General features: G+C 41.2%; 2 protein-coding genes and 1 non-coding gene across 3 annotated transcripts; 2 read left to right on the forward strand and 1 right to left on the reverse strand.

The window, feature by feature from the left end:
* Positions 1 to 1,252: 1,252 nt before the first annotated feature.
* On the reverse strand, positions 1,253 to 7,801 carry TFAM (transcription factor A, mitochondrial). The gene is made up of 7 exons (XM_075257578.1): positions 7,679 to 7,801; positions 6,581 to 6,732; positions 6,308 to 6,378; positions 5,424 to 5,573; positions 4,696 to 4,791; positions 3,745 to 3,801; positions 1,253 to 2,163 (listed from the first exon to the last, which is right to left on the reverse strand). The coding sequence occupies exons 1-7, from the start codon at positions 7,753 to 7,755 to the stop codon at positions 1,918 to 1,920; spliced, it is 849 nt and encodes a 282-aa protein (XP_075113679.1). The 5' UTR covers positions 7,756 to 7,801; the 3' UTR covers positions 1,253 to 1,917.
* Positions 7,802 to 8,093: 292 nt separating this feature from the next.
* On the forward strand, positions 8,094 to 19,540 carry DNTTIP2 (deoxynucleotidyltransferase terminal interacting protein 2). Its single transcript, XM_075288260.1, has 7 exons — positions 8,094 to 8,153; positions 11,468 to 13,275; positions 14,900 to 15,038; positions 15,770 to 15,865; positions 16,742 to 16,906; positions 17,614 to 17,723; positions 18,256 to 19,540. Exons 1-7 carry the CDS (start codon positions 8,100 to 8,102, stop codon positions 18,347 to 18,349), a joined length of 2,466 nt encoding a protein of 821 aa, XP_075144361.1. The 5' UTR covers positions 8,094 to 8,099; the 3' UTR covers positions 18,350 to 19,540.
* On the forward strand, positions 17,137 to 17,267 carry LOC142183641 (small nucleolar RNA SNORA84). The gene has a single exon (XR_012711793.1). It is a non-coding gene; the product is annotated as a small nucleolar RNA SNORA84 (small nucleolar RNA).
* Positions 19,541 to 20,255: the final 715 nt, after the last annotated feature.

Below are 20,255 nucleotides of genomic sequence, written 5' to 3' on the forward strand. Positions count from 1 at the left end.
ATATTGAAGATGTATAAGACTTCCTCAGGACCCAGGCCACACAACACAGGGTCGCCTGATTTATAAATCTCCTAAAAGGTTTGGTCTCAGCACTGTCTGCCACAATTCTAGGCTTATGCATTGTGTGTGTTTATGGCACCCCCTCCAGGTCATTTTAGGAATTAGTATATGTAGCTAATGATCTTACTACTATCCTCACACCAAGGGATTCAGCTGAGCAGCCGTATAGATCTGAAATTCTTAATAGACAGATTATCTGAGATTGTGAATTTTTTTAATTGACCTTTATGGAAGCTGCTTTGTCCCAGAAAAACAAAAAAAATGGCAAAGAAATGGAAATTAATTGTGAATATGGATCAGAGACTCATATGGATAATAATTCCTCAAAGAAATGAAGATCTAGAAAAACATTTATATAACTCCATCGAACTCATCCCTAAATCTTATCCCCTTGTTTACCTCTACAGCAAAGCCTAGAATCACACAACCGAGTTTCACCTGTGTCCGTGTGAGTTTTGGATTAGATGGTGATAGTTTCGGGTAGATGGACGCTTAGAATAGCAACTTTTTTGTCTATTGTAAAAAAAAAACCAAACAGCCGCCATCTTCCTCTCTCTTGCAGATTCAGCTCATGGACTCCCATAAGTTAGTACTTACTTTTTTTTTTTTTCCAAAAGAACAGCAATGCATCAAAAACAGCATCACAACAGCACTGTGTAAACAAGGCCTGAAGAGTTTTTCCTAACTTTGCACTGAAAACTAAGTTTTTCCATGTTTTAATCGGAACCATAAAACGAAGATCTAGTGAAATAGATTGCTTTAGTGACGATATATGTAAGCATTCTTGACTTTGGACAATCTCTACTTACTAAAAGGTCCCTTGAATATAATTGCTGAGAATGTTTCTCCCTATGGGACGCTCGCTGTTGTCTGTGGGTTCATTTGGGTTGTTGTTCATATGGGCAAAAGTGCTATTTTTGCCCATAATGTTGGAATTAGAACTTTTTAAAGGTCACTACCGTGTTGTATTTAACCACTGATTTTTATGGCAGGTCACTGCCAGCATGATGGGGGTCGTAGTCCCCATTCTTGGAGGAGAGATGGGTACACATGTATGATCACTCTCCGGTCAACTGAGTAAATTATCTGAGATCTAGAATCATCTCATTCATGGGATCAATGGGGTTTTGGCAAAATAATGGCATGCCATAATAGTCTAGGGGAGGAAATCATCACCAACGTTTGGCAGATCAGAGATTTAGAATACGTTTATTTATTTTTTTCTTTGAATATAAAAAATGAACTCTCAATCACTGATACTTGCAGATTATTAATAGCATGTTAGGGGGCGTTCACACTACCGTCGGTGTCCGACAGGTAGTGTCCGCTCAAAATCTGTCACGGACATTAGGAGCGGACACTAGCTGTGTCCGTGACACCTGTCATTTATTTCAATGGGCATCGGGTGCTTTCTTTTGCACTCCGTGCCCGTCCTTTCCTGTCCACAAGTGAAGATGTCCGACAAGTCCATTGAAATGAATGACAGGTGTCACGGACACAGCTAGTGTCCGCTCCTAATGTCCGTGACAGATTTTGAGCGGACACTACCTGTCGGACACCGAAGGTAGTGTGAACGCTCCCTAAGAGCAAAAAGTTTTAACAGTCAAACTGACCAACAGTGTTGCTGAAATGGATGGAGTCATTGTGGACAACAGGACAGTCCTCTTTGGGCTAGGATGAAACCAAAAACCACATTATTCATGGCAGAACTGTCCATACAATCACTTGCCATGGCCTTGGTTGTCACATCACTGCCATCCTGATGTAGCAGCCCTAGGGCATGGGCCTGTAATTTACCATTAAGGTCCATAAGGCAGTCTGCATGGCACGGATATAAAGATGGATCCCGCCCAGGTATTATTCTTCATTCTTCCACTTGTCAGTCTTCCCATGTCCTCTAGCAGGTTTAATCACCTTCTTGACGGTCTTCTTAAGGGGCTTGTTTACAGGATGTGTTATATGCATCCCGGGTTTGACTTTAAGTCGCTTTCTTGACTTCAGCCGTAAAAGATCTTCTCTCCCAATTTCAAGCATCTGCTCCTCCCAAGCCTTCATTTCATTTTCGTACCTGATTTTGTCATCTACAGCCAACTGCATATACATCTGTAAGAAAATATGAAAAATCATCTCAGCGCACCGAGTAAGTTAGATGAAGAAGACTGAAGTGGTAAAAAAAAAAAAAAAGAAGGCTCTACCCTGTCGGTACATGATCATTCCTTAGCATGTGCTCGAAACTTAGTGCAGTGCAGGTATAACTCATTACCCAACGGGTAAGTGCAGGATCTTCAAGGATTACCTACTACCAGGCCTCAAAGGTTCACAGCAAAGCACTGCATGACATATAGCGTATTTCTCCAAAAATAAGACAGGGCTTATGTTCGGGGTAGGTCTTAATTTTTTCAGTCACACATTTGACCACTTTTTAATTTAAACAAATACACATCTGAAAAAAGTCTTCAGCACAAAAGAGTCTATATATAAAAAATCCCAATTTTTATTTGGTACAACTGGTCCACTTGTATCAGAAGGGATGTCTACTAATGTTTTTTAAATTTACCAAATAAAAATTGGGATTTTTTATATATAGACTTTTGTGCTGAAGACTTTTTTCAGATGTGTATTTGTTTTTTTGTTCTAACCAGAGGACGTCTTTCAATTTTTATCAAAGGCGAAAAATATCACTTCAGCACTTTTGATTTTTTGCAGACTGGGAATTTTCGGACACAGGGACACCTCGTGCTTCACAGTAATTTTTTTTTTGTTTTATATGTATTCTATAGAAAGTGGAGGGAATTGAAGTTTTGTTTGTTTGAGTTTTTTTTTTTTTTTTTTTTTATAAAAACCCCTGAATCTGCCATTGTCTCATAGACTGCAATTCAATGTATTGCAGTCTGTGGGAGAGCGTTAAGGACCTGGCATCTGCTGTATTCACACGGCAGATGTCGGGAAGGGGTTAAACTATTTTTGGAGGGAGTAGGGCTTATGTTTCAAGCCTACTCCAAAAAACCTGGAAAAATCTAGCTATAGCTTATTTTCAGGGTAGGTCTTATTTTAGGAGAAACACGATCGTACGTAGAGAACCACAGTGTTAATGCCCACTGTTCATGAATGGTTGATGCAATTTAGGATATTCTAGTGGGTGGTTTCTCTAGGGTCTGGGCTCTCTGTGTACTTTAAATCATGCAGTGTTTCTGCCCGCTTGGCTACTATAATCTAATTTGCACAAATACTAAAAAGACATATCTTTGGAGTGCCTGAACAGATTTGGCTCAACAAAACACTAAAATGCTCAGGGTGACAACACCTATCAGATGAGGTACGGTACATCATTGGGCACGACAGATCATTTATAAAGGAGAACAACACTTGGACCCTGGCAATCACAAGGTCCATGAGTCCCATATATGAATGGAGTGGTAAAGTGCATATGTGACCTCCAATTTATTCACTTCTTTAGGACTTATGCAGATAGAAGAGTACATTGTTCTGTGAGTCCCATGGAAGTGAATGGAGCAGTGATCACACAAGAGCATTATTGTGTCATTCAGAAGGGTACTCGGGGACCTCCATTCTCATGATTGTCAATGGTCCCAGTGTTTAGACCTCTGTGGATAGGGCTGTACGTGTTTGAAGTGGGTGAAACATTTCAACCAGGTAAAAGGTGATTATAAGAACCCCTCTCACCTGCTTCTGTGATTGAGACAGTTTTTTCCACTCACCATGGAGAAAGTTCATTTTGCCCTGTATAAAAACAGATAACATTCTTGTAATGGTAAACTTCCTACAAAAATATCCCCACAATCCCATATCTATCTATCTATACTAAACATAGGCAATCATTTACATTACTTGGTGGATCTTGGTTACATTCAGAGACCAACAACTGGTCCTATGTACTCACACAGCTGTTGGGTGGGTTACAATGGTGAAGAACTATGCTATCTACAGCTCATTGTAGAGCTCAGGAGAGAGGGCTATATGCTATGGATGTTTAGACCATGGGAATGCCGACAAAAGTTTAAACTACAACCAGTGATAACCCCTCAGTTAGGGAATAGACTACAGAAGAGGACCAAGATTAGGGGGAAAAAAGGAGATTGGGACATAAAATACAGAGCTATTAGGTATATTGCTACTTGGAATCCACTGAGCTTCTCAAACAAAGGAGCACCAACTCAGAAAGGATGGCAATTGTGCACAATAGAAAACTAGGCAGACAAGTAAGGATGCAATAAGTGTTCCCCAACCTATAGTTTTATATCTTTCACCAAACTAACTTTTTCCCTAATCTACCACAGAGGTCCCATAAAAGCAAGTCTAGTGGTGACACATCTGCCTGATCCCAATCCATGAAGACTAGTATGTAAAAAAAAAAAAAGTCATTAAAGTCAAAAAAGAAGGGGCTACTGAATTGTTAAGATGTATCTCTGGTTTGCTGATATATTGCCTGAATATTAGTGAACTGCTGATTTGCAGAATCCTAAAATACTATATGTAGCTAAACCAAGTGTGACAATCTAAACACCAAGAAGAAAACCCTCAATCAGCACAATAAAATACTTCTTATACTGTAGCTAAATAGAAAAACTAACATAAAAACCCACATCAGCTGTAACAAACAATGTAAGTGCATACCGATAAGGAAGGAGCTGTAGCTTCTTGAAAACGTTCAGATACAAAAATGTTGTAAGCGTTCCGGGCTCCTTTGGGTTTTCCAAGTATTGTCAGCTCCTGAAGAGAGAGAGAAAAAAAACCCCAATAAGTTATAGACTGAAAACAATGATGGCAAAACACCTAGAAAACAATGATTGCAAAATATACTGGGAGACATGACATGATTACTCTGCCCTCAATTCGGTATCCACAAAGCCATCACCTGAAGACCTCAATAACCCAAAGTCAGGTTTTTTATAACCTCATATAAAAGGTTGTAATGGTCAATCCACCTGTAGAGGCGTGGGCTTTAAAAATCATTCATCTTAAAATGCCCAATTAATTGCAATTTTTATTTAGGTCATAATTCACACGGTGTTGGTAACAGGCATGTATTTTAGCAATATGTACCATTTACCATATCTAGCCGTGATTTTAGGCTATATTTACACTTGCATGAGGATTCTCGGCCATGTTTTCCATGGCACAGATGGCATCACTTTTTCACGATGCCACTGAATTTCAATGGAAAAGTTGGCGTCAATGAAAACAAAGCAGTGTTTCAGATCGCACAGTAAGCAAAGGGTGCTCTACTTTTTATGCATCATGGACAGCACTCGGCTGTGAACTCTAGTGATGTGAGCAGAGCGTTGATCAGATTTAGAAACTTGATATCTTGATTTGATATCCGCAGCTTTACGTCCTCTTACCCTGCTAAGTCTTATGCGCTTTCTCTTCACCAGTCTTCGCTTCCTTTGTTCCTTCAACAGCTCCAGTTCAAGGGGACTCAATTTCTCCTTGTATTTTCGGATTTCATCCTTGTATTTCAATTGTTCTTCATTCGCTGCCTCTATGTATAGCTACAATAAAATAAAACCAAAACAAGACTCAGTTTTCCCTTTGGCTGTGCAAGCTCAGGCTACTGAGAATTATTGCATATATTTATATGAAGGAGTTCTCCCAAGTTTGCCCCTTATTACATATTAACAGGATACGTGACAAGTGCCTGAATAGGGGATTGAACCACTGAGACCCCCACGGTATATGGAATGGGATCCTGTGTCCAGTCTTTCATGGAGAGGCAATGCTCATGTTCAGTTGCTGGTCTGTACAAATAACATGGGATCCCTGTAATTGTGGGGGTACTGCAAATAGGTGACAAGCTGCGATCTTAGGAGAACCCATTTAATATGGATTTTTGCATAAAATTGCAGGTGTGAAAGTAAACACATTCATTTCCATTAGTTGTGAGGCTTTTGACATGCTTTGCAATGTGTATCATGGCATAAATCACTAGCAAGCACTGGCTTACACTGCAGGGGGCAAGGAGCATGTGTGCAGTGCCCTGCACAGTGTTACTCAATGGAGTGCTCCTGCACTAATCTGATCACATGACTCTTAAGCAGCAGCCATATTGGGACTGGAGTGCACCGTAATAAACAAGTGAATGGTGAAGGACACCAGAGGCACCACTTCATCAGTAAGTAAATTTACTTGTTACTTCCTTAACATCTAGAAAAATAAAGATGGTAACCAAACTGCTTAAAATAAAGGAAAAGAAATCCGACATGTCTCATATTCCAATACGTCTTACTTTTCTTGAGGATTCTGAAAGTCCTTTCCATTCCAGGCCAAGCATTTTAGCAATTTCTGCTGGTTTTGCCTCTAAGTAATAAAAAAATAAGCAAATATATTAAAAATACGCAAAAAATATATGGGGCCAAATATTCCTAATTCAAACACAGGATATATAAAGATTGTATTGTCTAAGGCTTCATGCAGTCTGAACTCAGGGACAGACATTGATCGCTATGTCATATAGGGAAAGAGGTCTATCCCAAATATCAAAGCGGTTGCGGGTGCTCACCAGGATACTTTTTCGATAGTGCCGGTCGCTGCTCGATCACAAAACGGAAATAGGATGAGAGGGGACGTTTTGGTAATTCTCTTTCCTGGTTTGAGAACCACCTGGCTGAGATACAGTGTACAGCCGACAGTGAGCCCTGGAGGCCGCTGCATCTGCAATGGAGAGGTACAGTAACCGAATTATCATTTCATATCACTGTGCTGGTCACTAGGAGGTTTACACATTTCCCCTTTATGGGTCACCAGGATTATAGGAATACCAAATAAGTTTATGTTTTAATAAAAAATACAGTATATATATACACACACACACACACACGGTGTCCAGAAAGTAAGTACACAAAATGAAAGGGGTGGCCTTTAGCCAGTATATGAAGCGTTTTCTATTAATGAACATATGACTGTGGCGGTGCTGCAGGTAGATCGAGATGTCGGTTTCTTATGTTTTGGGGTTTGTTTGGAGGGGGGAGACGGGGGTGAATGCAGTGTCAAAATAGACCGCATCCTTAAAGAGGTTGTGTGGGAAGTAGGAAAGTATCAGTGAATATTAAAATTAGGGCTAGGGTTGAACTGTGATATTGGCCATAAATCCTGTGACACCTTCACGAATGTTAGTGAATGGAGTTGCATTGCAAATCTTAGTGTCCCAACTTTAACGGCAAAAAAAAAAGAAAAAAAAAAGCTGAGCAATATTTTATAAGCAAGCAATGCAACTTTATTCACTAAAATTAATAAATCTTAGGTCATATGGTGGGAGACATCACCTAAGTTGTCACGTAGCTATAATATAACATTTTTGATCCTGGACTACTCACTTAAGGGGTTAATACACTGTATAAGGGTGCATCCAGTTTCTTACGTTACAGGTGCACCATGTTAAATACACTGCACAAAAAATGAAACTAAACTGCATGCAATTTTTTCCATTGCAGTTTTACCGCACATTTAACTGCACAGTGTGCATGCACGTCAATGCTTTCTGAGCGCCCATGCCTAGACCTTAGTAATATGACCCTCTATGATAACAGATTATACACAGGAGGCCATGTGCAATGTTATGGCTGACAGACACCATCCCCCTCCGCCCCATGGCTGACACCTTGTAGCCTGTGTGCAGCTCAGCCCGGCCAAGGACTTTGCAAGGAGACCGACACCTCTTGACAGCAGGGACACCATATCTGCGGGACAAACACGGCCCTGGAGTCCCGCTCAGTCGCACAGCATGCTGGGTCCTATCTGGCGCGTCCGTCACTTCCGCTTACCATATAAGGGCAAACATAGAAAATAACCGCGTTCTATACAATTATATCTATTGGAACTCTGTATAATAAATGTCGGAAGAGCTTTTATTGACTTAATGCTAATTGCTTTAACAGACTGAGTTCATATAGGTGAATGGTCCCGGAACGCTGGTGCAACCGCAATGTTTCCAGTCGGAGCGGTTTCAGGGATGCACGTAGTAAAGGTAGTTGTCTCAGGCAGCGTAGTGCGCATGCGTGAGTTAGCTGCTAGTTAGCAAGATGGTGGCGACCAGGCGAAGCACGCGTGTAGAGCCACAGAAGCAGGGGGAGCCGGTAATGTATCCAGGGGGGATAATGGGTGGGCTGTGTGGTTGTTGGACCTTAGATGCAGCACAGATGAATTTAAAGGGGAAGTCCATCTGTACTCGTATGGCTATAAAATGAAATGTCTGGTATTTTGGGCACCTCCATAGCTGGACATATAACTACAACGTCTGGGTTACATGGTAAAATGTCAAGTAATCCACAGATGTTTATAAGTAGCAGGTGACGTTGAGCATGACTGGTGGTGTTATAGTCTTGTGATGGTCCGTTCTGTTACAGGGGGTTCCTATTAGTGTCTGATCTCTGTGGATCTCAGTAGAGGGACCTCTAGTGTCCACCAAAACAGGGGGCCCTGAATTGCCCGTGTGGATACAGTTGTAGTGCACATGCTGACTACACCTATATTCACTTCTGAGGGGTTAACAGAGCGTCGTATTTCAGGGACAGCTTTTGCTGCCACATATACCACTATTTTAAATGGCATAATATGGATAGGGGCCCCATTACACAGTACAGCATTGGGGGCCTCTGCTGTATCTCCTTTAGAATTAGCCCCATCGAGGTGATCACAGTTGTACACTGCTCTATTCCCGCAGGGGTTATGATCTGCAGCACTTTTCTCTCTGCATGATTCGTGTGGAAAACACATGGACCCCATTATAGTCTATGGGCTCTGTGAGCTTTCTCAGGTGACCGCTTTTTAATGTGTTCGTTATTCCGTTTGGAGGGTCCCCAAGTGCACTCCCTGACTGGAATACTGAATGCAGATGTGAACAAGGCCTTACCATGAATATCCTCACAAACACAACCGTATTTACATTTTTAGACAATGAAAAGTTAAACATTTCTACCAATATAAACAATGACAAATTTTGCAGAGCTTTAAAGAATTTTCTCTAACCATTTAAGTGGGGTAGTCTGTTGTCTTGATGGATACATCTATGCGAGAACTTTGTGTGGTCTGTAATCCAGCCATGATTCCCTTATTGTAGCTGATTATCTTCTCATACATATAGTTTCCCTGCCTGATAACCTGGCCATAGTAAGGAAATCTCGGCTGGGTCCCAGACCACAGAAAGTTCCTGCATTCATGGTCATATCCATGTCCAATCATATCTAATAGATCAAGACAATGGATATCATTTTTTATGTTTGCAAAACTCTTTCTATGAATTTAAATATGGCTTTTTTTCATGGGGGTACCCCTTTAAAATGATGAGGAGGGTGATGAAGCTTATCCTCCAGTGGCTCAGGGATTGTCAAGACTGATATAGCGTATACTAATGTTGATAACTCTTTCCCACTGTGTATATATATCTATCATGTTTCCTGCTATGGTGGAAGGAAAATGACGTTGCTCTTTGCATATTTCAGCTTTATGCTGGGTTCACACCAGCGCCAGATCTACGTTTTCAGGTTTCTGTCCAATGCCGACAGAAGACTGAAACCTGGCAGACTGTGTCCGGCCGTGAGCGTTTTGTGCTCTCCGCGGCGAAACCGGGTTTTTTTTAACCAGACACAAAGTCCTGCATGTCCGATTAAAAAAAAAAAAACGGTTTCGCCACGGAGAGCACAAAACGCTCGCTGCCACTCATGACCGGACACTTTTCAAACCCATTCAAATGAATGGGTTTGATAAATGCCTGTAGGTTTCCGTCTCCTGCCCAGTTTCGGGCAAGAAACAAAAACCTGCATAACGGAGACCTGGGGCGCAGATGTGAACCCGCCCTTACTCAGCTAGGTTCATATCTGTGTTGGAGATTCCGTCACAGATTCCGTCTGAAATCGGTGGAGAGCAAAGTCCTGCATTCAGGACTTTACTCTTCTCCGTTTTAATATAAAACTGCTGGAAACCTGGCGGACCCCATTATAGTCTGTGGGTGTCCTTTGGTAATCGCTTTTCAAGCGGACAGGTTCTCCGTCCTTTGGGTTTCCTATGGAGAACCTAATCAATCAGCACTAAATACTAGAATACTGCCCCTATGTACTACAATATGAATGAGTTTATTTCAGTCTTTTATTTACTGTTTTTGCTTCACCTTCTCTGGTGTTTATTCCTTTTTTTGTTTGTTTTCGTTCTGATAAGTAACATGAATGTTTTCCCACAAATATTATGCACAGCCTGTATCACTACAGTGTTTCTCATCCTAGTCACTTCCATGAGTGCAGATTTCTAAAAACTAGTGCAAAAAATTTAGTAAAACCATATGGCAGTTTGACACAAATTCTTTGTGAATTTGCCACCTGTGGATTTTCTTTTATAGTCTATTATTGAACTGTTCATATACCATTAAGTGGGGTTTCTGGGCAAAAAAAGGTTGTTTAAAAAAAAAAAAAAATGTCAGTTAGTGCTACTAATGGGTTAATAAATGCACCCATATACCTCTAACTATCCCGCCCTTACCTACTTACCTAGCCCAACCCCCGATCCATATTTTCCCTTTTTTTTTTTTTTTTTTTTTTTAATGTAGATTGTGAGCCCCATATAGGGATCACAATGTACTTTTTTTTTTTTTTTTCTATCAATATGTCTTTGTAGAATGAGAGGAAATTCATGCAAACACAGGGAGAACATACAAACTCCTTGCAGATGTTGTTCCTGGCGGGATTCGAACCCAGGACTTCAGTGCTGCAAGGCAACAGTGCTAAACACTGGGCCACCGTGTTGCCCCATTTCCCCGACCAATATTTTATACTTGCCCTCCACTAGAGATGAGCGAGTACTATTTGAAACGGCAGTTCTGAATAGCACGCTCCCATGGGAATGAATGGACACAGCGGGGGCTGGCCGCTTAACCCCCTGTGCGCCGGCTGCTCCCATTCATTCCTATGGGAGCGTGCTGTTCGGAACTGCCGTTTCGAATAGTACTCGCTCATCTCTACCCTCCACGCTTCTTCCAGTGAGATGGCTCCTCCAGTACTGCTCCTATAATCCTCCTTCTCAGCAGTGATGATCCACCTCTACTGCGCATGTGTGGAAGCCCAGTAGAGGTGGAGAAGCGTGAGCATAGACACAGTCATTACAGAGGGAGGAGCCATCTCGCAGGAAGAAGCCTGGATGGTAAGTATAATAGGGTGGAGTAGTAGTGACGATCCGTTTCCGGAAATGGGGAAACAGATAGTCACCGGATAATCAGAAAATGTCCTTGGGGCGATCACATGCCCACCCCAGGGATATGGTTAACTATCCATTCTTGATAAATGATGTTATTTAGAAAGTGGGGGGGGGAGGATGTTTAGACTAGTGTATGATTTCTAGTTATTCTGGCTGGACAACCCCATTAACAATATTTGTTTTTCTTTCTTCTTTTCTTTTTTTTCAGACACCAGAGGAAGTTGATCCCCCAACTTCCCCAGTGCACACCCGAAGATCTGTTAAGAAAGATGTCCAGACTAGTGATAATAGCACAGAGGAGAGTAAATCCATAGTAACAAGTAGAAGTCCCTTAAAATCAGACACAGTGATAGACAGTCCACGGATCACCACCAGAAGTAGGCATAGGAGTGAAAAGTCAGATACAGATGTTTCTGAAGTAGAATCTACGGCCTCCAATACTTCCACGAGACTAACACGCAGTAGGCAAAGGGTTGGGCAAGTAACAGACTCCACCAGAAAGCTGAGACGTCACCAGTCTACTTTGATCACTGATCCTATTATCGAATCCAAGGAAGATGCAGCATTATCTGAAGCAGAATCAGATTGTTTATCGGTGTCTACCCCGGCCACTAAAAAACAACCTGGAACTGCCTCACGTTCTGTCTCTACTAGAAGTCGAAGGTCAATTCTTCTACCAGAACCTGCAGATGTTTCAGATGAAGAATCAGAGTCTTCTGTTTCACAAGTTAAATCTGTTATCACTAGGAATACAAGGAGCTCTAGAAATCGGGCTCAAATGGAAGAAACGTCTGATGCTGAATCTTGTTGCTCTGGAGTTTCTCTAGAACCCGTTGCTAGACGTTTCAGCAGGAGAAATAAGCCCAATGTCCAGATAGATGAAATTGGTGAAACTAATAAAGATGATGATCAAGAGAATCTGAAGAAACAGAGTCCTAAGATGCAAGATGTAAAATCAGACGCCGCACCCTCTGTGGGAGAAAAAAATGTTTTGGCTTCTCCTCGTAGACAATTGCGAAATCGGCCAGCAGTTCAGGAACACAAGGCTATTCTTATTTCTGATGATGAGTCCAGAAATGATGGTGAGGAGAAGAAAAGCGTGGCGACAAAAGAAGTGAGAACCAGTGAGAAGTCTTTATTGCAATCTAGTGAATTAGAGCCAGAAGAAAATCTTCCCAACCAACTGGTTCAACTTCCAGAAGAATTCATGGAAGAAGAGCCTACGGTGGAGGAAAGCCATGTCACAGATGACAAAGATACGACTGAAAACCTTCCAAATGAGCAGGAAAACCTGAATGTGTCTGCTAACATTAACCTATGCTTGTCAATTGATAGTCATGACAGTAAAGAGTCAGAACATGGTGATGATGATGTGGACGAGGAGGAAGATGAACAAGTTATGGAGAAAGGAAAATCTGAAAAAGCATCTGGGAAGCAGCTACAAAATGTAGATGGAGGAGAGCTATTTGTAATAGACACAACTCCTGGCTCTAGTAAATCCTGTTTCCTTGAACCTGATGATAATGAAGATGATGAAGATTTTATTGATAAAGCTGAGGAGGAGGAGGATGATGAGAATGAAGATGATGATGATGATGAAGATTTTATTGATAAAGCTGAGGAGGAGGATGATGAGAATGAAGATGATGATGATTTTATTGATAAAGTTGAGGAGGAAGAGGATGAGAATGATATAGAAGTAGATGAGGAGGACAATGAACATGTTGTTGAGAAGCAAAAATCCAAAAAAGCACCCGCGCACAAGCTGCAAAATGTAGATACAGGTGGACTGTTTGTTATAGACACAACTCCTGGGATGGACTCTAGTAAAAAGTATTTTGTGGACCTTGATGATCATGTCAGTGATAAAGAAGAGGAAGCCACTGATAAAGGGGAGATAAATGAACAGGAGGAGGAGGCGGAGGATGATGTGGAGGAGGAGGAGGAAGATTTTATAGATAAATCTGAAGATGAGGATGAAGAGGAAACGTTACTAAAAAGACCGAGAACTGGATTGTAAGTTTATGGATAAGACATAAATGTCTGATATGTGCAGATTCCAGAGATGGGGCCTGCATCTATCTCAGGAAGACTTGGGCCCTCCTGAACGGAGAGATAGTTGTGCAGGTACAGCGCTCTTCGTTCACATCTGTAGCTGAGTACGTGGGCTTAGCCCATAGAAGTGAACTGAGAAAGCCGTGTATGTGTGACCACCTCTCCATTCATAGAGGTCACTGTAAGGAGATCCCTGACCCCCTCCATTCTTGAATTAGGTGCAAGATTTGTATCTAGAAAAATATGAAGGGGCAAATTTATGAAACTGAAAGAATCCAATGTCGTCTTTTAGTGCTGAAATGAAAGCTGTCCTGTAGTGGGTTCCCATAAGCAATAAGACAATCTTTCTCTTAAATGTTTTTTTTTTCTGTACTGGAATTTGGAGGAATAAAAGTCAGCCATTGTCTAAAAGAAAAGCTGCCTTAGTTGCCTGTAGCAACCAATCACAGCACAGCTTTCAATTTTGCAGAGCAAAATTTGAAATGAAAGCTGCTCTGTAATTGGTTGCTACGGACAAGTGTTTTGTACTTAGATATCCCCTAACCTGATTGGTGCCAGATTCAAATGGGAGGAGTCCTGGCTCGTGATGAAGGAAGACAGTTGGTGATTGGTTCAGGCATCATTATAAGTATAGATGGCGGCTGACAAGGGGTGACTAGTGTGAATGTGACGGGGTTGTGTCTCTGACTGTGTCATTGGTAGCATGGTTATTAAGTTAAAAAAAAGCATCAGAGGCGGTCGGTGACAAGTCGTAAAAGCTGTAAAGTCCATATTGTTTGGGCAGGATACACGGTGTATGAAAGGAATTTTCCATGCCTTAGGTGGGCTTTATATTTATTCTGTTGACTTATCCCAAGGATAGGTTGTCATCTGCTGTCAGTACAACTCATGGACTTCACATCAATCAGCTGATCAGACTGACTCCCACCACCGAAAGCTAGTGCACTGGACAGGGCTGAAAGGATCCTGTCCAAGTAATAAGCACAGTACTGCAGCACCCTGACACCACTGCTATACAGCGGACGGGGCTGCAGCACTGCCCTTATTACGTGAACAGGAGAAGAGCTGCTTCCAGTCCCATTCAATGCAATTACAATGGGACTATAATCTGCAGCACTACCCGCAGCCCTATAGAAGTGAATGTATTATGGCTCACACAAGCACACTGGCACTCCATTTATTTAGTTATTTAACTTAGGGGAACTTTCAGTCCTCTGTCCTCTTGATCACTGGTTGGTCCAAACGGTCAAGCTTCCAGAGATCGGACACTTAGGTCCTGTGGATAGGGGATAGGTATGCATAACAGCACAACTCCTTTAAGGATTCTCATCCCTGCAGAAGCCTGTGTAAAATATGATCCAAAGAAGCAATGATCAGTATGTTAAACCAGTACTCGTCCTGCCCGAGCATCAGGAGGTATAAATGAACCCTTTAAAGGGGTCCAATCTTATTCCCTATCCACAGGCTAAGGGACAATTTTCCATATGTGATCCCCTAGATTGAATTGAGTGGCGATAACACATGCTCATTAACACCATATTAAATGCTGTTCTTTTTTGTTAGTAATTTATTTATTTTTTTTCAGTTCCCTGTCAACCAGTATAGACACTGGAATCAGCCTAAAGAAGATGGGAGGCTTGTATATCAATTTTGATGCCGAAAAGATAAATCCTGGTCCAAGTTTAATTGACAAAATGAAGAAGGGAAATAAGAAGAAAGATGAGGTACTTTTTCGCATGTAGGACACATACTTTGCATAGATGTACTTCATGTGTGCATGTCTGTCATGAGAATCCAGCATATCATCCTAGCCCTGCAGATAGATAGGTTCGGGTCACCGAATAATTGGATCTATTGCATCTAAAGTTGTAAACAACAATCCCTCATTGCTCCAAAGAGCTTATTAGTATGTTGACAAAAATGGGGATATCTTCAAAACGAAGTCACCGATTCATAGGAGAAAAACTCCATTAGAATCCGGTGATCCTCACCCATCTGTGGTGCTGGATTGATATACTGGGTCTTGGTGACAATCTTCCTTTAACCCTTTCCCGACATCTGCTGTAATACTATGGTGGACGTCAGGTATTTAAATATGGGTCTTTGTTGTATTATACAAAACTGACCAAGGTTTGTATAATACGCATGGTGGAATCCATTTGGGGGGGGGGGGGATCGCTTCCCCATAAAATAGAGATCTGGGGCCAGCAATCTTTTGCCATGACAGCCTGGAGCTGATTGAAGGCTTATATGGCATGCACTTCTATTACAGACTGTCCTGTGCAGCCTGTAATAGAATTGTCATTAGTTTACAATGCACTGCAATTCATTTTATTAGTGATCAGACCCCCTTTCTCTAGAATGCATATAAAAGTACAGAAATAAAGTGAATCATTTCCTTTGAAAATTTGCACATGGCTTCAGATTTTGTCTTTTTATCTGCTTTTGTATTTAGCTTCTTAAGAAAAGTGTGATAACTCCTGACTTTGAGAAGAAAGAAAGTGTCCCACCGTATAGAGAATCCTATCACAAATTAAAAAGATTGCGCAAGGTAAGTAAGACACAAAGCTAATTGGATAATGATTCTGATTTCACCGACCCAGGGTACTCATGTAGGCTCATCCGTCCGGTTAGAACAGTGGTTTATATTCAATGCTGTTCATTGACACCTCTGTCCCCTTCTCTTCCCACAAAAATTCTAGACACTTTTATATTGGTAAAGTGCTACAGGGGATTCCTAAATTTGACATCGGGTCCCGGTGACACATTTTTCAATGTATTTGGGTTAAAAAAAAAAAAAAAAAAAAACAACCAAAAAAAAAAATTGTGTAAATAAACTAGGGATCAGTTCACACAGTTTTTTGCAGACGGATTTTGACATGGAATCCACCTGCAAAAAAGTCTCCCATTCATTTCAATGGGAGTCTCTCGCTTTTTTAAATGATAGCGATTTTTTTTCAGCTAGTGGGAAAAAGAAGCAACGTGCCCTATCTTGGCGCGGATTCCGTGGCTGACTCAGCGGTGCAATGCTCCCTCCTGATTAGGCTCATTCATTCAGGCCTGAGTTTAGGTGTAATTCTACATCAAATTCCGCTTTCATTTTCACTTTCTGACACAGCTTTTCCCCATGATTGGTGTTGTTTGAACCTGAATGGCTCCCACTGGGGGTTTTGCAGATGAATCTGGTGAGGAATTCACGCCAAGATGTAGCAAGATGCTTATTTTTTTCAACCCCCTACTTTAATATCTGCCTTCCATTGAAAACCAGGCATAGCAGAATTGGGATGGAATTTGGTGCTGATTTTGAGGCAGAATCCGTCTTAAAATCAATGTGAAATTCTAACGAGTGAATTTAATGAGTAGGACAAAGACACAGATCCAGCTTTTACATATGACTTATTAAATATTTGTTCATCTTGTGTTGCAGGAGGAACGGGATAAATCAACCGGCAGGGGATGGTTTGATATGAAAGCCCCAGATATGACAGAGGAATTAAAGAATGACCTGAAGGCTTTGAAAATGAGATCTGCAATGGACCCAAAACATTTTTACAAGAAGAATGATCGTGAAGGATTTCCGAAATATTTTGAGGTATGGAATGAGATGAAGAATGTCTGTCTTATTGAGATAAAGCAACATGCTACTACAATCACAACCTGCATGCCTGGAGACTTGCTGCTTATTAGCTGTACAATTGTAGCAGTGGGTTTTTGGTACCCCATAGAATTTACTAGAAGAAGTGAAGTACCTAAAGCCGTCACTACTCTTTGTACAGTGAGTGAGCAGCAAGGATCGAGGAATGTAAACATTACCAGGAGTGGGCCCTGTGGTTTCTGGAGCCTGAGTCCTATTCAGTGCTGCAGTTAGATTAGGGGCCAATATTAACGCTGTGATTTATGCATGGCAGCTGACTTCTCCTTTTAGCTGCCATAGCCCGGTTGCAGTGACAGGTTTCCTTTATTATGACATCCTTCAGTACAGTCTTGTGTCTGTGACATGTGGGATGTTGTCACCTAGCCAGGTGGTAAGTTGTCAGACCCTGTGCCCTAATCTCTATCATTCTGTAAAAAAACCCAAAAACATTACCAGGAGCTGTACAGTCTTGGAACAGCTGATCTTCAGGGGGCCTAGGCTGTTGGACCCTCACAGATTTAATATTGATGGCCTATCCTAAGGGCAACTGCTTTTAATCAATTTAATATGTTGTTTAACATCAAATTTAATTAAAATGGTCACAGAAAACTTCCCTGTGTTGACTTGTAGTGCACTTTACACTTTATTTCCCTTTTTCTTCACAGGTTGCTACTGTTGTGGATAACCCTATAGACTTCTACCATTCCCGAATTCCCAAGAAGGACCGAAAGAGGACAATTGTTGAAGAACTTATTGCAGATTCTAAGTTTAGAAGGTAACGTTCATTCCTATAGATGTTCACATAACTAGCACAGACCCAAGTTTTACTGATAATGCGTTGACATGTACATGTCTGTATCTTATGAAATACTCAGTGTCAAAGCTGTCAGTCAATGTAGGTAATAATAAGTTAGAAAGCAAAACGACTACAGTGGTGGTGGGGGTCAGACGCATTGCTGGACTTTGTCGATCGTCTTATTCCTTTGACTTGTCAGCCAGGAAAGTTGTTGTCATGCAAAAGGCATCAGGGAAATTATGAGCCACCTTGAGTAATCCCATGAGCGACGAGTCCTGTCTGGGGCTGAGCTATAGGGTCTGCAGTACAGTGTGTAAGGAATCCGCGAGTTCAGGACCTGCACTCAAAAGACCACCTGTATTGGGGCAACATGGTGGCTCAGTGGTTAGCCACCTTCCTGCAAAAAAAAAACAAACAAAAAAACGTTAAAACCTCTTTTGGGTTCCCTGGTTATTTGGTACCGATATTCTGCCCAGCATTGTCCTTCAACATTTTTTTTTATTATTTCTAGATACAATAAAAAGAAGTATCAGGAGATCATGGCAGAAAAGGCCGCCCGCGCAGAAGGCAAAAAGAATCGCAAGAAGAAAAAGTTCCGGAAATAATCTGGACATTGCAGAGAGTTTTCTTTATTTTTTTACTGTAAGACAGTAAGAAGAAATATGTAAATTACAAACTCATTGTAAAAAATAATTTCGGCCTAATTTTTGTTAGGTCTACTATATGTTTGTAGATTTTTATATTCGAGATCTGAAGCCACAGGTGGATCCAACCATACTGCAGATATTACGATTATGCACCATGTGACTATAACGTTCAGTAATATATTGATACGGCTTCATTCATAACACAGACACATTATAAGATGTCAGCGGTGACAATCTGCGAGCTGAGACCTACTAGTCCCGAGAAATAATATATGTAAAGGGTTTCCAACTTCTTGGAAAGTTTCTCTTTGAAGCCTTGCCCTAACATTTCGTAGACATCACAGCGGTCAGTAATTGGCTGTGCAGTCGCCGGAAGGGGGGAGACCCCAGGACTGCCAATGTGGAGGATTAAAAAAAAAAAAAAACCAATCTTTTTTTTTTTTTTTTTTGTGACTGTTTTAACATCTTTTGGTGCCTAAACCCCACCAATCACAAAATCTGGCAGGTCTCTATGGCATGTTAGAAATTTTTAAATGAACATGACCCTTGTAGACACCTGACTGGGAGTTATGGGTTAGCCTGCTTTTTAACAAAATGGAACTGAGTCAAGTATTAAAAGGCTTATCTGGTTTCTAACATGAATGGTCTATCCTATCCTATGGCCGACACCCTGGACCCCTACAGATCTCTGGTAACTAGGCAGCGTAGTTTGCGGTAATTTTCACATACTGCAAGCTGCGCGGCTCACTCGCTGTACAAACTAGTGGCAGATGTAAGTATTGCAGTGCTTAGACTTCAATGAGGCAGCAGTGCAACTCCCTACTACAGTTTGTATAACGTGTGAGCAGCGCGGGTCATAGTATTTCAACATTACCATGAGCTGTGTTGTTTCAGTACCAGTCTGATACTCAGAACTCCTGCAGATCTAAACTTGATGGCCTATGTTAGAAGCTGGAATCCCCTATTTAACATGTTGGCATGATGTGTGATGGTTATATGTTGGTTGCATTCCTCCATAGTTGCACGCACGGGCCTGTGCAGTAAACCTGCTTGGTTTTAGAAGCTACAGAGTGTCAACTTTGTGTATGAAACACACATTACAAGTCTGTTGTGGTAAACTGTATTTTGCACAGACAAACCACATAAAGAGAATTTACATCCAAAAATAAAAAAAAATCCTGTTTACTATAGATGCCAAAGGTGTTGTCTTTTTGGGTTCTTACAGAGAGCATAAGGCAGATTTTGCTAAATTTTTTTTGAGCCAAAGCCAGGCTTGGATTGAGCAGAAGGTAAAACTGTAAGAGCTTTCTATATATTTCCCATTCTTTTTGTAATAAATCTTGCCTTTGTTTCCAAAAACCGAGTAAAATCTGCAAGATAAAATCTGCGTTTCTGCAATGTGGGTTCTCAGCCTAAAATGTTTTTTTTCAGATCCTAGAATGGCAGATGTGTGTAACATGGTTAAGATGTGCCATAAAGGATGAATGGATGTTGGTTCCATCCGTACCTGTCTTCTGGGCATAAGTCTCTCAACCAGCCTCAAGCCTGGTAAAAGGGAATTACAGAAACTGCTAAGAACACAAGCAGCCACTTAACTATGTGCATCAGGGTCAACTTCACTCGGATCAAAGTACCTTAATTATGGAGGTAGGAGAGAGTCCCAGAGATGGTACCTGCGTTATTAAACATTTTATGGTATATTCTTTGGATGTGCCATAAATGTCTCAGGTGGGAATACCTCTTTGCAGGAATACGCCAGACAATATATTTATTATATATGCAGTCAGTTACCACATCATAAAAAAACATGCGGTTATTTATTTATTTTTTCTCTTTTATAGAGCAATAAATCTGCAATATTATC

The sequence above is a fragment of the Leptodactylus fuscus genome, chromosome 10 (genome assembly GCF_031893055.1).
Source record: "Leptodactylus fuscus isolate aLepFus1 chromosome 10, aLepFus1.hap2, whole genome shotgun sequence".
Lineage (NCBI taxonomy): Eukaryota > Metazoa > Chordata > Amphibia > Anura > Leptodactylidae > Leptodactylus > Leptodactylus fuscus.

Bases quoted from the DNA above. Each gene is read 5' to 3' on its own strand.
- TFAM (XM_075257578.1), bottom strand. From the start codon at position 7,755: ATGGTGTCCCTGCTGTCAAGAGGTGTCGGTCTCCTTGCAAAGTCCTTG. The intron at 6,733-7,678 runs GTGTCAGCCATG...TCTCCATTGCAG, and splicing joins AGCTGCACACAGGCTACAAG to ATGCAGCGGCCTCCAGGGCT. The intron at 5,574-6,307 runs GTAAGACGTATT...ATTTTATTGTAG, and splicing joins TTTCAGAATCCTCAAGAAAA to CTATACATAGAGGCAGCGAA.
- DNTTIP2 (XM_075288260.1), top strand. From the start codon at position 8,100: ATGGTGGCGACCAGGCGAAGCACGCGTGTAGAGCCACAGAAGCAGGGG. The intron at 15,039-15,769 runs GTACTTTTTCGC...TTTTGTATTTAG, and splicing joins GAAATAAGAAGAAAGATGAG to CTTCTTAAGAAAAGTGTGAT. The intron at 16,907-17,613 runs GTATGGAATGAG...TTTTCTTCACAG, and splicing joins GATTTCCGAAATATTTTGAG to GTTGCTACTGTTGTGGATAA.